The following is a 20,422-nucleotide window of genomic DNA, read 5'->3' as shown; positions in this document are numbered from 1 at the left end:
TGTTTACACTGGAAAAATCTTGCGCACACCACAAACCAAAAATGTTACAAAATGTCACCACGACCTCGCACGTGCATCACTAAGTCTATTGGAGGAACGAGGCAATCAGCTACGTGTTGCCACACGGACCAATATTACATTGCTCCCCCAGTCGTTAGACCACGGACCACAATGACATAATAATTAAATTAATAAATGTACATTTTTTTAAAGTGATATTGGATAATACCTCACGGCACACTGGTTGAAAATCACTGAGCTATGCAATGTGTCAAAGTATATCAAACAAATCTACAGACAATAATCGTATTGGAGTTATTGACACAAATTAGACTTTATTCCTATTAACTCATTTATTTTTAACTTATCAATTTTGTCCAAACAACATACTTATTTGCACTAAACTGAGCTAACATGTAAATAATTGTGAGAATCCCACAAAAACGGACCAAAGTTCCCACTTAGTCACTTTTTAATATAAATTCACAGTGTCACATAAACGCAAATGAAGCTTGTTTGCACAACCTGAACTTTTCACCTCTTACCAAGGAAACGGTGGTGTTGTTCCCAAATTGAACACTAGATGGCAGCAAGTCTTAACTCTCAAAGGTATCAATGAGGTGGAACGCAAACACCAGAATTGAAAAAAAAACAATACACTTGCATTGAAACAACATCCATGAAGTATGTATTAAATCAACCAAATATTCTTTAAGAATGGATGACCACCAGAGAGCGAAAAAGACCGTCCAACACATGTTTACACTATATTTACCAATAAACAACTCGTTAAGATGAAGAATCTTTGTTAGAGGAATTTTAATATTGCATTTGCCCCTATCGTGCAGCAAAATAATCACCAAAATGTCATTTTGGATTGCATCTATGCATATTCACATGCACAAACATTGTAACAAATATGAATAATTTCTTCCCATTACATTGCTATAGTAACGTACTGTAAAATATGGCAGATTTATGTGGATGGTTGCTTCCCACAATCCTTTTAAGGTATGCCAACACTGACATAAGACAAAAGGCAACTTTAATATCCCTTGGCAGTGTTACAATGACATACATGTGTGAGAGTTGGAGTTTGAGCACATCTGGCATTGGCGTTTGTCGGTGTTGATGGCTTAGCAGCAACAGATCCAGTGTGACTAAGCTGGAAATCTGTTGCGTGACCCCGCTGCAAAATGCTGTTTTTCTCCACTCTGTGTGCGAAAGAGTCCAGATGTTTGACAGAGCTTGTGCAAAAAAAAAAAAAAAACAACACACGCAACTTCTGGCTATTTACACAGGTTTTAAGGTTTAGGTAAGCCTTAGGGGTCAATAATAAGTAAGTTAATGTAAAGAACACTGAAGGGATGGAAGTACGTGCGTCCAATTGGTCAGCCATTCAACTGAAACAGTGTCCATGCTTGTTGCTGATTGGCTGAACTGATGAATCCGAACACCGACGCAAAGACCACTTCCTAATGAGTCACCTCTGGCACACAGAGCAATTATCACCAAGCTTAATGGTTCCCTCGGGTGACATTGACTGAACCGCCACTGATTGGCTCCAGATGCACTCCAAGAACATTGACGTGATCCTGGTATCAATTTAGCTGCAGCTTTGTGCCCGCTGACATGCGTGCATGCGTCGGAATGTGAGCGGATTTCGAAGGCGCGCCATGTCATTCTTCATGATCAAAGGGTGGCGGGGAGATGTTTGTCATTGGCTGTGTGCTTCTCTTTGCATAATGAGGGACATGGCCTCCAAGACTCTCAGGAAGCTGACATCACCCCCCCAAAAAAGGACATTACAATGGAAAAACCTGTGGACCAGCCAGGACCCCCACCACCACCATGTCGGGTCAGTGCTTGACCCTTGACCTTAGCTCTCCTGGTAATATTTTTGTTTACATTATTTGACCATAAATGTCTTTACTGTGCTCGTTTTTAACCTTTAGGCTAAAGGCGGAAAATGACTTTTTTGTAGGTTTTAATTTTTTACAAAAGTGGTAACACTAGACGTTGGAATATAATTATAAAGTAGCAATAGGTAGAAACTGTCCCAAAATAACAGCTTAAAAATAATTTAAGGTGGAACACTGGCTTGCAATAGATAGACTAGTGTTTCTGTTTCTACCATTACCTTCCATTGTGTGGTATAATTTGGTTGGACCAGCCAGGACACCACAAAGAATCTAACGGTCGATACGTGTTTACTGTTTTTTTTTTCATTTACCAAGATCACCTTAATTTGAATTAAATGTTTGTTACACCCTTAAAGCAACAATAGGGTAATAGTTGAGACAAAAATAATAATAAAAACAGTTTCAAAATCCTGTTGATGGTACATTAGCTTACAATAAGAAAGATAGTGTTTCTGTCACTGCAGTGCATTTATCTTCTGTGGAGTGGTGTAGTGTCATTTGGATGAACCAGCCAGGACACCTCCCATGCTGAGTTAGTGCTTTAACATATGCAGATGCAATACCTCTGTGACCTCTGACCTTATCTGCCCCATCAAAGGGTTTGTTTAGATTTTTTGAAATAATGATAAACAAAGAAACAACAGGTGAAAACTGTCTCAAAATAACACATTAAAAATGATTTTGAATGAATGCCGGCTCGTAATAGTGAGAATAGCGCTTTGTTGTGGTATAGATTGGGTGGACCAGCCAGGACACCTCCTATGTTGTGTTAGCACTTTAACATCTGTGCTTACCTTAGATACTCATGAAGAGTTTTTTTTTTCAGGAAAGCTGACCAAGATCTCATTATTTTTAATATACGTTGGTTCCACCTTTAAAGCAACAATAGGTAATACTAGTCAAAGTGCTGAAAATAGTACATTATTTAGGCTAATAGTTAGCTTGTAAGAAGAATGATGGTGTAATTTGGGTGGACCAGCCAGGACACCTCCTATGTTGCGTTAGCACATATATGTTTGTCCCAGCTTTAAAGCAACAATAGGTAATACTAGTCAAAGTGCTGAAAATAGTACATTATATAGGCAAGTGGTTAGCTTGTAAGAAGAATGATAATGATAATTTGGGTGGACCAGCCAGGACACCTCCTCTATGTTGCGTTAGCACATATACGTTTGTCCCAGCTTTAAAGCAACAATAGGTAATACTTGTAATACTAGTCAAAGTGCTGAAAATAGTACATTATATAGGCTAATAGTTAGCTTGTAAGAAGAATGATAATGATAATTTGGGTCGACGTTCCATTTCGTGTTAATCTAATCATACAGTTTACATTTATTCCACAACTGTAAATCGAGCCTGAGAGCTAAAAGAAAACTGATGCTCCAACCTTTAACCTCCCACACCTTAGACGTCTGAGGTAGAGCCTAAAGGCAAACGTATCCACACATCCCGTGAATGTGAACTGTAAGACCTGTTGGCCAACAAGTCTAACACTTGCTGTAACGACACCTGCTGGCAGGTTTAGAAAGCGTACTTGTGAAAATAGCATGGGCGCTAATGTGCAGGTTCTTCAGTTCCAACTATTTTCTGAACTTTGCAAGGCCACGCGTACTCAAGGTGCTCCTTCTAGTCATGTCCAAACATTTGTTAGTCATTAGCCTCAGCCACAAAACGCACCCCCCCCCTTTTTTTTCTACCTCTCGCCTTCCCTCTTCCAGGCCCTCCCTCATTTTCCACTTTTTTTGTTCTCCTCTTCTTCTTCTCCTGCTCCTACTCCTCCCTCTCACTGAAAGTTTCATTCTGCAGAGGTTCAGTCTCCTCAGGCCGTGGATGGGAGAGGGATGAGAGGACGGAGCTCCAGTCTAAGACACTTTGGAATATTGGACTGAATGATGAATGCAGCAGCTCCTCTTAGCTTATTCTGCACCAACTTCTAAACCTGACATCTTTTTCCTCCTGTTTTTTTTTTTTTTTGGCATCTGCATGCAACTGGAAAATGAATACTGACGCATCAACTTGCTGACGCTTTGGCTTATCCTGTGCACTTGTTTTGTGGAGAAGGCGGTGACATCCTCACCATCAGACACTCAGCAATCAGCAATCATGAAAGGTAAGACTTCTATCTGTGTATGATCAAAATATACTACAGTACAATACACGTAGTCATGCACCTTCACCAGCACCCGCATGTTGTTCCCATCTACCTGAGAACGTACTGCTTTGATGTGCTAGGGCAGGAAATGATCATCTGCCAGCTTTTTACAGCTCAGTGCATGTGCATGCATAATCCAACTCCATTATTTGAACACACAAAGATGCAGTGACAGACAACATAAGGTTTGCAGAAACGTGCATGTTTCACACTAGAGATGTGCGAGTCATGAACGAGTCTTTCAAAGCTTGCAAGTTTGTTTTTTTTGTTGTTGCTACTGTTAGCAAAATTAAAAAAGTGCAACAAAAGTGAAGCAACAGATCGGGTCAACTCTCCTTTACACAGCAAAGATTCGACTTCAAGTGTTTGACTTGATGAAGACCTGAGTTTAACTGTTTCACGGGTGCTTGACGATGACTCCAGTTTAACTGACTCACAGGTGCTCGATGAAGACTCAAGTTAATGACTAACAGGTACTCTATGAAGGCTCGAATTAAGTGGCTCACAGGTACTTGATGAAGACTTGTGTTTCACTGACTCACAGGTGCTCGATGAAGACTCAAGTCAACTGACTAACAGGGACTCTATGAAGTCTTGAATTAAGTGACTCAAGGGTACTTGATGGAGACTTGTGTTTCACTGACTCACGGGTGCCCGATGAAGACTCAAGTTAACTGACTCACAGGTACTCTATGAAGGCTTGAATTAAGTGACTCGCTGGTACTCGAAGAAGACTTGAATTAAGTGACTCACGGGTACTTGATGAAGACTTGTGTTTCACTGACTCACGGGTGCTCGACGAAGACACAAGTTAACCGACTCAGGTAATCTTTGAAGGCTTAAATTAAGTGACTCGCTGGTACTCGATGAAGACTTGAATTAAGTGACTCACGGGTACTTGATGAAGACTTGTGTTTCACTGACTCACGGGTGCTCGACGAAGACACAAGTTAACCGACTCAGGTAATCTTTGAAGGCTTGAATTAACTGACTCACGGGTGCTCGATGAAGACTCAAGTTAACTGACTCACAGGTACCCTATGAAGGCTCGAATTAAGTGATTCTCACATACTCGATGAAGACTTGAATTAAGTGACTCATGGGTACTTGATGAAGACTTGTGTTTCACTGACTCACAGGTGCTCGACGAAGCCTCAGGTTTCACCGACTGACGGGTGCTTGATGAAGATTTGAGTTTGACTGACTCACAGGTGCTCGACAAAGACTCAGATTGAACTCACTCACGGGTTATTGATTAAGACTCGCATTTGCTGACTCGTGGGTACTCGAAGACTCGAGTTTCACTGATTCATAAGTGTGTGATGAAGAATCGAGTTTAACTGACTTGATGAAGATTGGAGTTTCACAAACTCATAGATGCAACTTGTTGAGCAATGCACTTCGTGACAGGTGACTTGAGTAAATCGGTACCCGATTCACTTCTGTGAAGAACTGGAGTCAGTAAAAAGAAGGGATTTTTCCCACCACTGTTGTCCCAACTAACTTTATCTGAGAGAGTTTTGACAGGAGGATAAAGTTGGACAGAGCAAGTAGGAAGGAATAACACATGCCAACTAAAAGCTTGAAACGATGATGTAAGCTCATACAAAAAAGGAGGCAAAGCAAAGCTATTATTATTATTTATAACACGTCAGTTGGAGGAGAAAATATATAAATTGTTGAAGGATTTTGTGTTTATATAACTCAACCCGTGAACTGTATCAAAATGTTAACCAAAGCTTTGACGTGTCCCGAATAGAATAAAGAGAGTTATTAGGGTTCCTTTTAGACAAGTGCTGACTGAATGAAGGGTGCAGTACATGGTTGCTCATGGGTCATTACAGGGTCAGAACACGTGACCCAACACATTCTTATGTCATTGCTGTCATCATTTTAGTGCCATTACCATTTGTATTTGAGTTTATGGCACTGGCAGATTAGCATCTGTTATTTTGAGAGAAAATTAATGAATTAATGGCTACATAAAAACAGAAGATACACAAATCAAAATGTTGACAACACACACAACAAACAATAATTTTCTAGTGGCTCAGCAGCTGTTCAACTCTAGTGTTGATGCTTTTAATATGTTTTAAATTATATTATCATTAAAAAATGTATATTGCTATTGAATAGTACTGCTAAGAATAAGAAAATATTTATAAATATTTTAATTAATTGGTAATTGGTTCCAGACCTAACAGTGAAGTTGGATTTCATATAAATAAATTGAATATTTTTATAGTTAGAGCCTTCTAAATATGGGTTTTAAGATCAGATCCATCTAGATACGTATGAAATAACACCCCTATAGTCACATTTACACTTGTATTACCCAATATTATGTTATTATTAATAATGCTGGAGCCTATCCCAGCTGTCTGCGGGATGTACCGGAGTACATGCACATGCACATCGATGTATCGATTAATATCGATTATTTTCCACACCCTTAGTCTGCACTGTGCGCACTGTGTCAGCCAATTACCATTACACAGGCTGCGCTTCGCCTGCGCCCCAAATATACCAGGTCGTAGCTGGCGAGCTTTCTTCGCACCTGGCGGGCTGTTTTGTCATGAACTTGTCACTGCGCCAAGCTGAAAATGTGGACACCTCCCATGGTGCGCTGCCACACCCATCTCACCACAGTCCAGTCTTTCAAATTACCAAATTGGCTGCGCCTTGATCTGCCACCCTGTGCCAATTGTAGCCATTTTTATGCTTGAAAATGCTTAATTTAGGCCATGAATATGCATAATTTGCATATTTTTGGACTGATAATAAGCTGTGGTCAACCACAATACAGCAATGACCGAAAAGTGCAAATATCACTCTAGTCTAACAACTTCATTTGAAATTTGAATCTCAATCCTGTGGAACAGGACATCTGTTTCCGTTTCCTGTTATGATTGTAACCATGACAACCCAACCACCACTAATGTTTTGTCTATGCTTTACCAGGATGTGCCATCATGAGTCTACCTGGCTGTTTGTTATTTCAGCGGTGCAGTACAGGTCCTAATCACAGACGAATGATACCTGCTTTCACATGTTTGGTTTCAACTACTAATCACACACATATTGCTGGTAAAGCGGTGTGGACTCTGAGCCACATGGCGAAGCAGCAAAACCACGCCAAGAACATGTACAGTGTGTTTCTCGGCCGCTCTGTTGATGTGGATTCCACTCTCGCTGAGGGTGAGTCCAGCCCGGCTCAACCTAACTAAATATGCTGCCTCATACATTCCTTTAAGGGGGCAGGGAGTGGGGCGACGCTGGATGATGGACAGGTGCACCGTTTTTACAGAGCACCATAATTCCCCAATGAATAGCCAGAGCCATATTTTTATTCAACTGCAGAGAGTGTCTGACATCTAACAAGGCGAGGGATGCCTTTATTTGTAAATACATACATATTTTTATAATAATAAACTCTCAAAGTGGGCGGAACGGCGGACGAGTGGTTAGTGCGCAGACCTCACAACTAGGAGACCAGGGTTCAATTCCACCCTCGGCCATCTTTGTGTGGAGTTTGCATGTTCTCCCCGTGCATGTTGGGTTTTCTCCGGGTACTCCGGTTTCCTCCCACATTCCAAAAACATGCTAGGTTAATTGGCGACTCCAAATTGTCCATAGGTATGAATGTGAGTGTGAATGGTTGTTTGTCTATATGTGCCCTGTGATTGGCTGGCGACCAGTCCAGGGTGTACCCCGCCTCTCGCCCTAAGACAGCTGGGATAGGCTCCAGCACGTCTTGCGACCCTCGTGAGGAAAAGCGGTAGAAAATGAATGAATGAACTCTCAAAATTCAGTGTAATAATGATTTTGAGTGCATGAGAAAGTGGAAAGTAAAATGTAGCTCAACAGCAATAGAACCAATGTTGTAATACCGGTAGGGAGCAAACTGCACAGCCATAAAAATGTACGGTGAGCGAGTTTTAGAGCAACAGCTGGGTAGCACAACCATTTTAAAGCGCATGCAGAGGTAGATCATTCGTCACAGGTCAAATGCAGCATCTTGCAGTGCAAACCACATCATTACTACGCAGCTGTTAACATTCGCGACCCTGGCGGTTATTTAATTGGAGTGTTTACCGTACAATGGTACACAATGGTATCAGTTCTAATAACAGTTATTGAATATAATGGCGTGTCTATTCATAGAAGGCTTCATCATTAGAAATGACCAGGGTACGGATTCATAAATAATTGCAGGATGCCCTGTGGGGCTAAACAAAAAAAAAGCAGCAAAGAGTAGAGGATATTGTACACGCCCTTTGACCTCACAGTGCTGTAAACCTAACCTGGTTTGTTTACGTGCGGCTGACTGCATGCCTGCAAAACATGTCAGGCTCTTAAAATATATCCCTTTTCATTGCTGAACCACAATAAAAGAACCTACACCCTCGTAAAGGATTCACAGTTCAGGGAAACAAATTCCAAACATTTGGAGTTTTGTGAGGAGACCACATGATGAACATTCCAGCCAGAAGACATGTCAATAATCAGCAGCCTACACTTAGACCTGGACAATCTTTTCACTCCTGCTTTCCTTTGCTTTGCAAGGCAGTTTGTCGGAGTTGGAAGTAGTTAGTGTGCATGGTTATGTTGATGACTCATTTGAATTTCATCCACAACCTCCCAAGAGGAACCACCACAGAAGGCCCAAATAACGCAGCATCATACCCTTACCGCTTTGTGCTGCGTTCACATACACCGCACGGTGGAGTACACACCAAAGCTGAGGAAGTAAATTTTTGAATTGCAGATCATTTATCTTCTGGTTAGGTTTAAAGTTGCATGGAATGTTTCTCAAGCTGCTTGCACATGCTTCCAAGCTTGATATTTTCATAGGTGGCTTTCATGGCCACAGAAACACCAGCTGGACCAGATGCCCACTTGGAATAACAGTACAACGTGGGCTTTTTAGCGGGGAAAATCACCTTTGCAGGAAGTTCCAACAACTCAGTGTACAGTAGAAGAACATTATGTTTGTCTGGAAAGTCTTTTATGGAGGAATTTCAGACCAGTGAAGGTGTTTTTATAAAAGAAACTGGGATACATTGGAAATGGAAATGGAAATGGTGGCCTCCATTTCATTAGTCCTGGGTGCATAGTTCGCTAAACCTGGAGTGTCCAAAATTTTTCCCCTGAGGGCAGGATAATGAAAACTCCAATGAATTTTTATATTGATTTTTTATTTTGCAAAATGTTTAACAACAAAAAAAAGGTACACACAGTAGATCCATGCTTTTTGTTTTTAAATATTATGACCATAACTATGTCTATTTTCCACCTCCTGCTGGCCTCTATTTCAAATTTACATTTGTAATGCTGTAACTCATTCATTCATTTTCTACCGCTTTTTCCTCACGAGGGTTGGCGGTGGTGCTGGAGCCTATCCCAGCTGTCTTCGGGCGAGAGGCGGGGTACACCCTGGACTGGTGGCCAGCCAATCACAGGGCACATATAGACAAACAACCATTCACACTCACATTCATACCGATGGACAATTTGGAGTCGCCAATTAACCTAGCATGCATGCACGGGGAGAACATGCAAACTCCACACAGAGATGGCCAAGGGTGGAATCGAACCCTGGTCCTCCTAGCTGTGAGGTCTGCGCGCTAACCACTTTCCGCCGTGCCACCCCAATGCTGTAACTATTAGTAACTATTATTTTGAATGCAGCTGCAAAAGCCTCCCCTTCTCTCTTCAACTGCCATTGTTCACTCGCCAGGTTTAAAGCCCTCAATATGCCTGACACACTTCTTAAACATATTTAAAGTATAACGACTAATGAATGATCATTTACTGCCGAAGCTTGTGCTAACGTAGCTAAACCAACTTTTTCATATCACAGCACACAGCTATGGTGCATTCAAGAACAGCTGAAAGTACGAAATTGCAATGCATGATGAAATAAACACAAAATATAAACATGTAAAAACTGTGTGTTGTACATTTTACCACATCTTTAGGAATTATGGAATGTATTTTTTGTGGGGAAAATTTTTTTTTTACGAGACTAATAAATTATAATAAAATAAATAAATTAGCAAAAATTCTGTTTTTTGGGAGGTTTAAAAACGATCCAAGTGGCCTGTGGGCCCCACATTGGACACCCCTGGCTTAAAAATAATAAATGTCACGTTGGAAAATCAGTTTCCCAAGAGAAGGGATCCCGCTCTGCTTCAGAATGTCACGGTTGATGGCGGGAGTCATGTTTCCTTCAATAAACCACAGCTCCGGCAGCACTCATGCAGCCCTGGACCACATGACGCTATACCATGCTTATCCTGCTATTTAGATCATAATAATAATGACTGTGTGGGAAGTGATTTTCAAGTGATTGCCATTCATAGTTTTGCACTAAAATTAGTTATTAGTTTTTAAAAACAAAACAAAGAATTTAAGGATTTAAGGATTTAACACAAATATCAAATAGAAAGACTTGATGTGGTTTGTCTCATTCCCGTTTTATTCCCATCGAGTTCATTTGGTTTATGCTGGATCTTGGCGGAATAGGAAACGTTTCATTTGATTTGATTTAGAAACAGACATTTTCCAGCTCTTGTGGCAAATCCTTGCATGTCTCTGCCTCCTTCCAAGGCCAAATTATGCACTTGTTTTTCTCGCCATCCAGTTTTCCACCCCGCGCTGTGCGAATGACATAAACCAATATTCCATTGTATATGCATGCCTTGGCATTGGCACCAAATACTGTTGTACAGCGATATGAATAGTAGTAATTGTGAATAAACAACTCTGGCGTGAAAAATAACATGACACTTGAATTATACAGGTGGGTAGGAAGGATAAGTAGCTGACATCACAGGTGAACCAAAGAGTCAAAGTGTGGCCTGGGTGCCATTTAGGGCACACAGCTTGTTTTTTCTTTATTAGCATGCAGCACATTGTAAAAATTCATTCATTCATTTTCTACCGCTTTTCCTCACGAGGGCCAGCCAATCACAGGGCACATATAGACAAACAACCATTCACACTCACATTCATACCTATGGACAATTTGGATTGGCCAATTAACCTAGCATGTTTTTGGAATGTGGGAGGAAACCGGAGTACCCGGAGAAAACCCACGCATGCACGGGAGAACATGCAAACTCCACACAGAGATGGCCGAGGGTGGAATTGAACCCTGGTCTCCTAGCTGTGAGGTCTGCATGCTAACCACTCGTCCACCGTGCCGCCCTTGTAGAAATATATTTAAACCAAAACAACAGCCAAATTGGGAAAACTGATATAACGACCGTGTTTTCCGAACTATGACTATAAGCGTCATGGTTGGGTTGGTCCTTGGGACTTATACTCCGGAGCAAATTATATATCACTCCTGCATCACTGAAAGTTTACAATGTAAGCAATCGATTTATCAAGACAGATGAGAAAGACGGAACACACCCCCCCCCCCCCCCGTCCAGATTACAAGCTGCAAGTAAACTAGTTATTGTTATACTAGTTTTGTTGTTTAGGCTAGAGTTATCTGAGTACCTGTTACGTTAGTATGATACATTAGCATACCACTTTTTTAACGTTATGTTAACAGACACCTAGTTATTTATTTGTTGTTCTCCATTGGATTGTTATTACTAGAGGAAATGTCTGTCCTTGGTTGTTGATTTGGTTCGCTCCTATTTTCAATTATCATTGTTCCCTCATGACAGCATCCGGGACACACATAGTAAACACATTCGTAGTATTACAAGTATTACATGTTTAAGTACTCACCACTAATGGATGACAATGTCAGATGAATAGGAGGATTTGGAGTCACAGTGTAGCCTTTAGCCTAGTCGACAGGCCATCATTGGAGGCTAGAAGACTAGAGAAGGTATTTGGCATCTTCCACACCGCTTGCTTGTTGTCATTGTTTGGAAGGGGCTTCCTATGCCAAACAGCACACCACCGTGGTGCATTCAAAGACCGCCGAACAAAGTGCTCAATCTTAAACGTAAGACGTAAAAAAACATGATCAGTGAAGCATAAACGTAAACATTGTGGTACATGGATGCTGTACACTTTAGCTGTGTTTTGGTAATGGTAATGGTAATGGTTTTATTTCATTTGAACATGCATCAGATTACAATTGAATGCATCACATAATCAGTTCCCAGTTCCACATGTCCAAAAGGAGTAGGAAGAAGCAAAGCTTATTAAATCCTACCCCTCCATCTGGTACTTTTACAATCAGTAACTGTTACATTTGTTCACTTCCTGCTTTCCATAATACAGTTTAAGGTTTTTTTTTTATTTCTTTTTTTTAAAATAATGCTCCTCGTACCGAAGTACGAGGTGATATGACCATACAATGACATAATGGGTACCATAGTAACTGTCAATATAAATTTTATATGCACTACTGTACTTCTGTTGTAATTAGACAAAGCTGGACACGGACCCAGGAGAAAATACATTTACAATATATATAATAACCAAACTAGACTAAAAGAAAAGTACATTTGGAACATGATATTGTTTTCATTGAGGGGTCTCTTTATATTGAAGATTCCAGTGTAATATATATGTTACAATTACAAGCCAATTTTCAAAATAAGCTGAATATATTTTTAGTGGTTCCACATGCTTGGGTCACGACTTGGCTGTTTAGGTGTGACTCTGCACGGCTGTTGTGCAGTTGTCAGCTTCAATTCTGTGTGTGTGTTGGACGGCTCTGCTTCCTCACTAACGAGTCAGGCGAGAGGACTTTTTTTTCCACGGGGAGAAATGAAAACATGAGGATAGAAAAGGAAAGCAGTGAAAGAGAAAAGATGGTGAGAAAGTTTGGAAGAGCAGAGAGATATTTGAGGGTGGATACTGATTTGGGGCTATTTGACAAACAATGTGCTGATACTTTCCATTGGTAGGGAAAATCCTAAAGTGGGGTCATGGAGGCATGATTTAAACCACAATAGGATATTAGAAGTATCAAGTATGTATTCTGGGAGCTACTTTAAGAGCTATTTGTTGACTATATCAGTTCATGATATTATACCATCATTGCTTTGCATTGCTTTGGACGAGTGGTTAGCCCGCAGGCCCCACAGCTAGGAGACCTGAGTTCAATTCCACCCTCGACCATCTCTGTGTGGAGTTTGCATGTTCTCCGGTTTCCTCCCACATTCCAAAAACATGCTAGGTTAATTAGCGACTCCAAATTGTCCATAGGTATGAATGTGAGTGTGAATGGTTGTTTGTCTATATGTGCCCTGTGATTGGCTGGCCACCAGTCCAGGGTCCACCCTGCCTCTCGCCCGAAAACAGCTGGGATAGGCTCCAGCATTATTAATAATAATATAATATTGGGTAATACAAGTGTAAATGTGACTATAGGGGTGTTATGTCATATCTAGATGGATCTGATCTTAAAACCCATATTTAGAAGGCTCTAACTATGAAAATATTCCATTCATTTATATGAAAACCAACTTCACCATTAGTTCTGGAACCAATTAACTAATTAATTAAAAATATTTATAAAGATGAATATTTTCATCCAGTCCAGGGTGTACCCCGCCTCTTGCCCGAAGACAGCTGGGATAGGCTCCAGCACCCCCTGCAACCCTGGTGAGGATAAGCGGTAGAAAATGAATGAATGCTTTGCTATAAGTATAACTTCACCATCCTGATTTAAAGGAAAAGTCCACAATCCTTATGTGACACTTGACCAGAAAACAAAAGAGTAATGCGTTAAAGTAACGGTACGGAATCAATGTTTGTATTGTATTGTTCAATTCTGTGCTCCGCATAGCGATGGCCCACTTGGAGCAGAAAGGCTCTGCTTTTAATACCGTTTTTAATCTCCAGGATTTTAGTCAAGAAACTATCAGATAGAGGCCTCCGTAAACTGACTTGGGCCTCACACCTCACCTGGGTGCACCCCAAGGATGTGTGCTCAGCTCTATCCTGTACTCCCTCCACACCAGGGACTGTGACAGTGGTCATAGAAGTCATGGTATCCAAATGTGTTTAAAGTGTAAGGTCCAACATTTACATACTATAGCTTTATCTGTCACTATTTAATTCATTTTCTAGTGTTTTGGTCATGTACGATGATTATTAATAACAAAGCTATTTCGGTTTTTCTCTTCTCTTATGCTTGTCGGCCTCGCCCTGATGTAACCACAGCGGCTCCACTGCAGCCGCAAGTAATCTTTGTCTCACAGAATGCGGGTCATGGAGTAAATCAATGTCAGATCATGTGTACTTACTTATCCAGTTTTGTGCATATTTCAACCCTGGAAAAAACAAGATGAAAATGTTTCTAGGCCAAAACTCATCATCAGACATTGTTTGCAGCTGGAAAACGTCAGAACATTTTTCTCTTTTTTTTTATCACAGGTCGGAATATTTTTCAAATCAACGAAGGGCCACTATACTGATACAGCTGTTTATTTTTTATTTTCTAGCTAATGAAATGGAATAACGGGGCGGCACGGCGGTCTAGTGCACAGACCTCACAGCTAGGAGACCAGGGTTCAATTCCACCCTCGGCCATCTCTGTGTGGAGTTTGCATGTTCTCCCCATGCATGCGTGGGTTTTCTCCGGGTACTCCGGTTTCCTCCCACATTCCAAAAACATGCTAGGTTAATTGGCCACTCCCAAATTGTCCATAGGTATGAATGTGAGTGTGAATGGTTGTTTGTCTATATGTGCCCTGTGATTGGCTGGCCACCAGTCCAGGGTGTACCCCGCCTCTCGCCCCGAGACAGCTGGGATAGGCTCCAGCACCCCCCGCAACCCTCGTGAGGAAAAAGCAGTAGAAAATTAATGAATGAAATGGAATAACTGCATGAAAAATATACTCAGATTTGTATAAAACATAACATAAACCCAAAATAATCTATGAGTCAGTGTGGGAGTGTCACCTTAAGACATTAACCTTTACGATTTTGCAGCAATTCAACATCTGACATCATGTGGGTGGCTTGGAAAAGCTGATGCATGCTGTTAAAGGGTCATGTTTGCAAACCACTTCAACAGTACCCTTGTCTACCAAAAGTGTGTTTGCGTTTCATTAATGGCCGCCAAAATAACAGCACCTTTATTTAGTGCTCTAGAACTCATCTCTCCGACCAAGCATCAGTAAGGATAAAGATGCAATTGTAACGTCTGACGAGGAGGAGGCGGTACCCCAACAATTTCTGTACTGCAAAAACTAAACAGGCTACTTCAGCCACAACCATGCTAAAAGAACATCAGCAAATTCAGCTACATTCTCCTAGCTAGTCAGCTGGAATAGATAATAATAATAATATTCCATTATTGCAGCATTCTGACAGGACGAGCGTTTTTCGTGATTAACTCCCAAACATTTAGTCCTATCAACTTAAAACCAATCTCTGGCTAACGTAATTCGCCACAAGCTATGACTCTATGACGCTTTCGCTGGAGTAGAACTTATGGTTCTTGAGATATTTAGTCTTTTTTAATGCTGCATTCTGATTGGACGAGCGTTTTTCACTTTCACTTCCGAGATACAAGTTTCTCCCACTTCCCGATGTCGTAGGAAGTCGTGGGTGCCATTGTTGGTCGCTAGAACTTAGTTACTAGTTGATGGCACAGATCGTTCTTAAGATATTTAGGTTGTTTTAATGCCGCATTCTGATTGGACAAGGGTTTTTCCAATGCTGCCTTCTGATTGGAGGAAAGTTTTTTGCCATTAACTCCTGAAAAAAAAACATTTTCTTTCCTCGAGTCATCATCTCCCTCAACAAGATGTAACCATGTAACCAAGGCAACCAATCGTCCTCTACAATGTAGACCAGGGGTCTCAAACTGAATTTACTTGGGGGCCACTGGAGCTCGGGTCTGGGTGAGACTGGGCCTCATCAGGTTTTCAAAAAAAAAACAAAACGCATTTATTAAAAACAAAAAAATTCAAAAAACTTTGCTTTGGTTCCAAATTTCTACAAGAAAAGCTCTGATAAAACATTCCACTGTTCTCAAATCTTATCAAACTTATCAAATTTGCGCGGGCCGCGCTAACATTAAACTTTCATATCAAGGCGGGGGACTCAAACTAGTGTCCTGCGGGCCACATTTGGCCCGTGGGCCGCTTGTTTGAGACCCCTGATGTAGACCCTTTGTTATTTATTATTTATTCTTCTAATTCCTCTATTTATTCTTCATTTGTTCTTCTAATTTCTATATTTTGTACTGTCTTGCACTGAAAATGGAGCTGCTGCAATTTAATTCTACTATATGTAAAATGACAATAAAGGGCATTCTGAATCTGAATGCTACAATGCTAAGAGTTAGCTGGCTAGCATCAAAAGTGCCAAAGCTGTCCTGTAATGTACATATGCCATGCTGTGTCTTTTGTATATTTGCATGTAGACTGTACATTATACAATTTATTTCCAATTTTTGTCAAAAAAAGTGTACACTAGCGGTCAAAAGTTCAGCATATAGCATGGGTAAATGTATCCAAACGTTTGACTGGCTGAGCGTAATATACAATACATGTTCATACTGTACATACATGTACCACTAAAGACCAACTGGTTTCTGTGATTTATGGAATTTTTATGATTTGTAAAAGTTGTTGATGGCTTCTTTCTTTACTAACAAAACATCTGCATTATGTCTTTCTTTCCTTGGCAGACAACTACGGATATGAGAACCAGCTTTTTAAAGGTAATGACGCTGCTGTCATCAGTCACGTCATAAATATGATACTGTATATGTATATATATATATATATATAATGTTAAGTGAAGTCAGCAATGGTCGCTTAACCGACCTCAGCTTTGCTTGCTTGGATTCCATCAATGTTTTTAACTTGTTTTGCAGAGGAGGAGCTCAACGGCGAAGAGGAGGAAATACCTCCGTTCAGAGGTGAAGGCCACGTGCGCCAAGTGTACCTTCAATCGGCAGTTATACGTGTGCATTAAACATGTCATGCGTGTGTCCAGGTCGCACTCGAGGTGGTTGCGTGAGGTGCCAGCAGAGCCATTCTCTCCAACTGGCTGTCAAAGTCCTTGCTGCATTTGTAGCATTCCTCATCATCATCGTCGCAGTGCTGGCGTCACTTGGTGAGTTTTCCTTCTCCAAATAATCACCACATGCTGTCATGGACTGACATGACGCATGAGAGAATGAGGCTTTCATGGGAATGTTTCATGTAGTCTACATCGTCTGGGCGCTCGTTTAACTTGCACAGCCGCATTGTAGCAGCAAATGTTTTACTCATCATGCTCCTTATCGTGTTGGAGAGCAGGAAATCAATATATTATATTATATATAAGGAAATATTAGCACACCCCATGGAGTGTATGTATGCACGACTTCATTTTAAATCATCTTCTTTTCCCATAATATTCTACATTCACCAAAACCTAATTCTTTTTAAACATAGAATAAAAAAACATAGAATTAAACTATTACCTGTACGACTTTTGGAGAATTTTGACTTTATTCTTGTAACATAACATACTTTTCCAAAATGTATTTCTTGTTTTTTTTGTTTTTCATAATAATACAACTAATATTTTATCTAATCAACTAATATTTTATCTTGCTATGCTACTAACATAAACCTTATTTTTCCTCATAATGTTACCTTAGCCTTGTAAAATGACCACTTTTTCTAGTTACTCTTACAATTATTTGGACTTCATTCTTGAACTGTTGTACACAATGGGTTGAAACTTCAAATCAATGGGCCAAATCCATCACATGGTGGCGCAGTTATTAACACCCAAACAAAATACGGTTATCAACATTATTAGAGCCCTCAAAACATGAAATAACACCCCTATAGTCACATTTGCATTCTTATTATCCAATATTGTGAGAGAAAATAAGCTTTGAAAATGCAGAAATAAAAGTTGCTTGTGTGTCGCAATAAGTGTGTTTGGAGGACAGGAAGTGACGTTGGGGCCACAAAAGTAGCCTGTGTTATTATGATGATGATTATTATTCATTCATTCATTTTCTACCGCTTTTTCCTCACGAGGGGGGTGCTGGAGCCTATCCCAGCTGTCTTCGGGCGAGAGGCGGGGTACACCCCGGACTGGTGGCCAGCCAATCACAGGGCACATATAGACAAACAACCATTCACACTCACATTCATACCTATGGACAATTTGGAGTGGCCAATAACCTAGCATGTTTTTGGAATGTGGGAGGAAAAAACCCACGCGTGCATGGGGAGAACATGCAAACTCCACACAGAGATGGCCGAGGGTGGAATTGAACCCTGGTCTCCTAGCTGTGAGGTCTGCTAACCACTCGACCGCGGTGCCGCCCGATGATTATTATGTTATTATTAATTATGTTATTGTTATTGTCAAGTCTGGTGCTTGTGTGTCTCACCAAAGATTACAGTAACATTACCAACATCTAGTGACCAGTGTACAAAACTACATTGCATCACGTCTGTTTTTGAATGCATCTTCTGAATGCCTTATATTTTCATTTTAGTGCATTTAAGTCATTTTTATCCTTGAAAGGGTTTGCTTAAATAGGCCAATTCCACCATGAAACAGCATGATTACAATGACTACAATCAATGTAGAACACTGCATGATTGTGTAGATGCACTGGAAGTATTACTAGTACAGGAGCTGTATCGCTGCAGGACAAGCAGGTTCGGTGCACAACACATGTGGATACGCTTATTTTGGCTCGCAGAGCCGCGTCAATCCCCTGAGTCAGCAGTTATGATGCAGAAAATGCTCCAAAAAAAAAAAAAGAGGGCGCACCGTATAAACTCACACAAACTCAAAAGCTCTCCTGGGAACTTTGTGGGGGGTTCAGGACCCGAGCAGCTGCATAAACGTTCTCTCATCGGTCGTTTGGTGGAATTTGTTGGATAATGAAAACACATTTTCATATCAGGACTGACATTATGTGTTGTGATGTGTTTATTATTTTCACTGTCAGCCTTCAACACCCTGTTACCAATGGGGATGTACAGATGTCTGAGTATTATATTTGACCGCTTTGCCCTTAAAATGTAAAAATTATAAAATTAATTTAAAAAAATTAAAATATTAAAATAATTATAAAATTTACTAACATTTAAAAATAAAAAATAACGTGATTGTCGTCATATAAACTTGAAATATTGAGTTGTTAAAGACACATTGTGTAGTTAAAAAAAACTGTAAGACTGTAAAAAGTCCAAATAATCCCTAAAAAGTCTTATTCTAATGAGAAAAAGTTTTTTTCAATTATTAATGTTATTTAAACAAACAAAAAAATTTTCATTATAATAAAACTTTTTTCTCTTAATATTCTGACTTTATTCTTAGAAAATGACGATTAAAAAAACCTTCATAATATTACAACATTTTTAAAAATCTCTTAAATTAAGTTTTTCCCTCATAACATTCATAAAATTATGTTTTTCTTATTTTTATAATATTTATATAATATTTTATATAATATATAAATGTTATTATATATATTATATATATTATTATATATAATATAATTTTATATAATATTTAGTATTTAATATTTAGACTGTATTCTTGTGGAATTGCTGCTTTTTTTCCTAGTTTTTTTTCGAATATGCTGCAGGCCAGTAAAAACACAGCCAAGGGCCGCAAATGGCCCCCGGGCCGCACTTTGGACACAGTGCTCTAAAGTACTGTTTCTAACCTTGAGAAGCTAAAATATGAGGGGTGGACTCATTATTGTGAGATACCGTATGGCAACGTGAGCCAATAATTATATAATCTTTTTCTTTAATGACCGATTTAAGGGTTAAATAAATGATTACTACACTTCCTGATGATGTCTGCTGTGATACAAAGTAGTTGTTCTCATTCTCTAGTATTTAGGAAGGTCGAGCATCTCGCTGAGGAAGAATCAGTCTATGACAAGAAGATCACCAGGGCTCAGAAAGTACTAGAAGGTAACGCAATCGCCTGTTTCTTTCCCAAACCATACTCTCGACATGAGTGTCTTGCTCATTTTTGTCCATCTTTCAGACCTGAGTAACTGTTCCGGCTGTTTGGATGTGACTCTGTATAGCGAGGAGATCAGCAGACTCAAGCAGGAGTTTGAGGACGTGCAGAAAATGTTACTAGGACAGGAGCAGGTACTGTAAAATGCTTCACATAATACAACGCCAGTAGATCCCCACTTTTCCAGGAAATGCTAGGACTACTGGTCTCGATCCTGGTCTACTACTGGTCTACTACAGGGGCATATGTAATATTCTGGTCTCACAGTAATTGAAGATACTTTACATACTTTACATACAGTAGATTACATCACCTTAACACTGTAAGGAGTCAGTCACAGCCTGTCTGACATGATAGAGTGAAAAAAAATCCTCCCATTACGTGTGGAAGTGGTATATTTTTGGCTTCT

At 40.1% G+C, this 20,422-nt stretch overlaps 1 protein-coding gene across 1 annotated transcript in view; it reads left to right on the top strand.

Moving 5' to 3' along the window:
• The first annotated feature begins 2,736 nt into the window (after positions 1–2,736).
• Positions 2,737–20,422, top strand: part of scara3 (scavenger receptor class A, member 3) — a 23,521-nt gene continuing 5,835 nt past the window's right edge. Inside the window, exons 1-6 of the mRNA XM_058057863.2 lie at positions 2,737–4,032; positions 16,700–16,732; positions 16,889–16,933; positions 17,011–17,130; positions 19,881–19,961; positions 20,038–20,147. Coding sequence (XP_057913846.2) covers positions 4,026–4,032; positions 16,700–16,732; positions 16,889–16,933; positions 17,011–17,130; positions 19,881–19,961; positions 20,038–20,147 — 396 coding nt within the window. The 5' untranslated portion in view covers positions 2,737–4,025. The remainder of the gene's footprint in view (positions 4,033–16,699; positions 16,733–16,888; positions 16,934–17,010; positions 17,131–19,880; positions 19,962–20,037; positions 20,148–20,422) is intronic.

The sequence above is a fragment of the Doryrhamphus excisus genome, linkage group LG19 (genome assembly GCF_037039965.1).
Source record: "Doryrhamphus excisus strain RoL-2023G ecotype Guam linkage group LG19, RoL_Dexc_Guam_v1.1, whole genome shotgun sequence".
Lineage (NCBI taxonomy): Eukaryota > Metazoa > Chordata > Actinopteri > Syngnathiformes > Syngnathidae > Doryrhamphus > Doryrhamphus excisus.
The sequence above is the reverse complement of the archived record's forward strand: the minus strand, read 5'-3'. Positions and strand labels throughout refer to the sequence as shown.